Genomic DNA, 2,241 nt, shown 5'->3' with positions numbered 1-2,241 from the left:
TACTCAGAGAACTTCGGCCTTGTCAAGGCCATCTTGCTTACATTCCGAGATTCATTTCCAATCTCTTAGGTCATTGTAAGCCTCTTACACACCTGTTGAAGAAGGACTCTCCTTTCACATGGGATGAGGCATGTCAGGTCGCCTTGGATGATATCAAAGAGTATTTGCTATGCCCCTCGGTGCTCTCCAAGCAAGTGTTAGAAAGGCCCCTCATTCTACACGTGACCGCCCTCGACAAATAGCTCGGTGCGCTCCTGGCACAGAACAATGAGGGTGGAAAAGAAACCGCTCTATACTACCTCAGTTGCAATATGCAAGGGGCTTAAAAGAATTGCCCGCCAATTGATAAGATGTACCTAGCACTGATCTTCGCAGTCCAAAATCTTTGCCATTATCTGCTCGGGCATGAGGTGCAACTTATCTCAAGAGCTGACTCCATCAAGTTCCTCATGACATGCTCTTGTCTGTCAGGTTGCTTGGCTAAATGGGCACTAGTACTAATGGAATTCAACATCAAGTATGTGCTGCATAAAGCCATCAAAGGCCAAGCCCTGGCTGATTTTTTGGCAGCATACCCCTTATCGACAGAATCTCCCCTATCAAGCGACCTCCCCGATGAGGAAGTGTTTTATGCTGAGCTAGTTTATGATTGGAATTTGTACTTTGACGGGGCCTTTCAATCTGAATAAGGTGGTGCCAACGTAGTATTTATGACCCCTCAAGATGGCGTCATCCCCTTGTCCTTCTCCCTCGTAAAGGCTGACTCGCACAATGAGGTTGAGTATCAAGCCCTCATAATAGGGCTCGAAGTCACCTTAGACCTCGAACTGGAACGATTAGCCATTTTTGGTGATTCTGAGCTGGCAGTACGGCAGCTCAAAGGGATATACGATGTGATAAAAGACAGCCTCAAGCCTTATCAGGATATTGTTAAGACCCTGATGGCGAACCTCGATGAGTTTCCTTAGGGCACATTCCTAGAAGGTTGAATTCTCAGGCCGATGCCCTTGCCAAACTGGGTGCCACTATTCAAATCTCCACAAAAGAACCCATGCCTATATGGGTAGCAGAGTGGAGACGCATAGAGCTGGTTAAAGAGTTTGATGGGGATGATGAAAGGATTATTTTCTCAAACTTCCCTCCTTACCCATTCGAGGCACTCCTCACTGGCAAGGATGCTCTTGAAGCCGAAAGAAAGGTGTAGCAGGTCCAAGGCGATAAGTCCGAGAAACAAGAAGGACAGATCTTTGATCCAATACGTGCCGAGATTGAATAGGTTGAGGATTGGAGGGAACCCATAATCAACTTTATCAAACACGGTCAGCTACCCGACGTTCGCATTGAGCACAACAGTGTACGAAGAATGTCCACAAAATACAGTCTTCTTGACGGGAATGCTCTCTTCCGACGATCCTTTGATGACATCCTCCTCTGATGCGTCGACACAAAAGGGGAAAAGCAAGTACTGGAAGAAGTGCAAGTCAAGATTTGTGGCCTTAATCAGTGTGGTCCTAAGCTCTACGAACGGATATGCAAGTTGGGGTATTACTGGCCATCGATGGTCGCATATGTGATAACCAATGTGAAGAGGTGCCAAGTGTGTCAGATACATTCAAACTTTATTCACCAGCCACCAGAGCCTTTGCATCCTACAGTGCTATCATGGCCTTTATCATAATGGGGTATGGATATTGTCGGACCCATCAACCCTCCCTCAGCATTGGGACAACCTTCATCTTAGCTGCTACAGATTACTTCTCCAAATGGGCTGAAGCGATCCCTCTCAAACATGTTCCTGGAGAATCAGCGGCCAACTTCATGCTACATCATATCATTTACCGATTCGGTGTGCCTGACCAGATCATATCAGATAATGGTCCCCAGTTCAGAAGCCAGCACATCGACCGCTTGGTTAACCAATTTAGTTTCGAGTGGAAGCACTCTACTATGTGATGGTTTAGCCAAAGCCTTCAACAAAACTCTTTGCAGTGTTATGAGGAAATCGGTGTCAAAGACTAGGAGAAATTGGCACGAGAAGCTCCTTGTGGCCTTGTGGGCTTATCTGACAACTACGAGGAGTGCCACCAACTCTACTCCATACGCCTTGGTCTATGGGATTGAAGAAGTACTACCCCTCGAAATCCAACTTCCTTCGCTTCGTGTCGCCATACATCAAGGTCTAATTGAAGATGAGCGGGTTAAGCTTCATTATCAAGAATTAGATGTACTCGATGAAAGAGG

The 2,241-nt window shown here is 46.5% G+C and overlaps 1 protein-coding gene across 1 annotated transcript; it reads left to right on the top strand.

Annotated features, from left to right (window-relative positions):
* Positions 1 to 1,530: 1,530 nt before the first annotated feature.
* Positions 1,531 to 1,953, top strand: LOC148779160 (uncharacterized). Its single transcript, XM_088856605.1, has one exon. The coding sequence runs from the start codon at positions 1,531 to 1,533 to the stop codon at positions 1,951 to 1,953; it is 423 nt and encodes a 140-aa protein (XP_088712731.1).
* The last annotated feature ends 288 nt before the right edge of the window (positions 1,954 to 2,241 follow it).

Source organism: Amborella trichopoda, chromosome 13, assembly GCF_054954075.1.
Source record: "Amborella trichopoda isolate Santa Cruz 75 chromosome 13, AtrichopodaSantaCruz75HAP2 v2.0, whole genome shotgun sequence".
NCBI classification, from domain to species: Eukaryota; Viridiplantae; Streptophyta; class Magnoliopsida; order Amborellales; family Amborellaceae; genus Amborella; species Amborella trichopoda.
The sequence above is the reverse complement of the archived record's forward strand: the minus strand, read 5'-3'. Positions and strand labels throughout refer to the sequence as shown.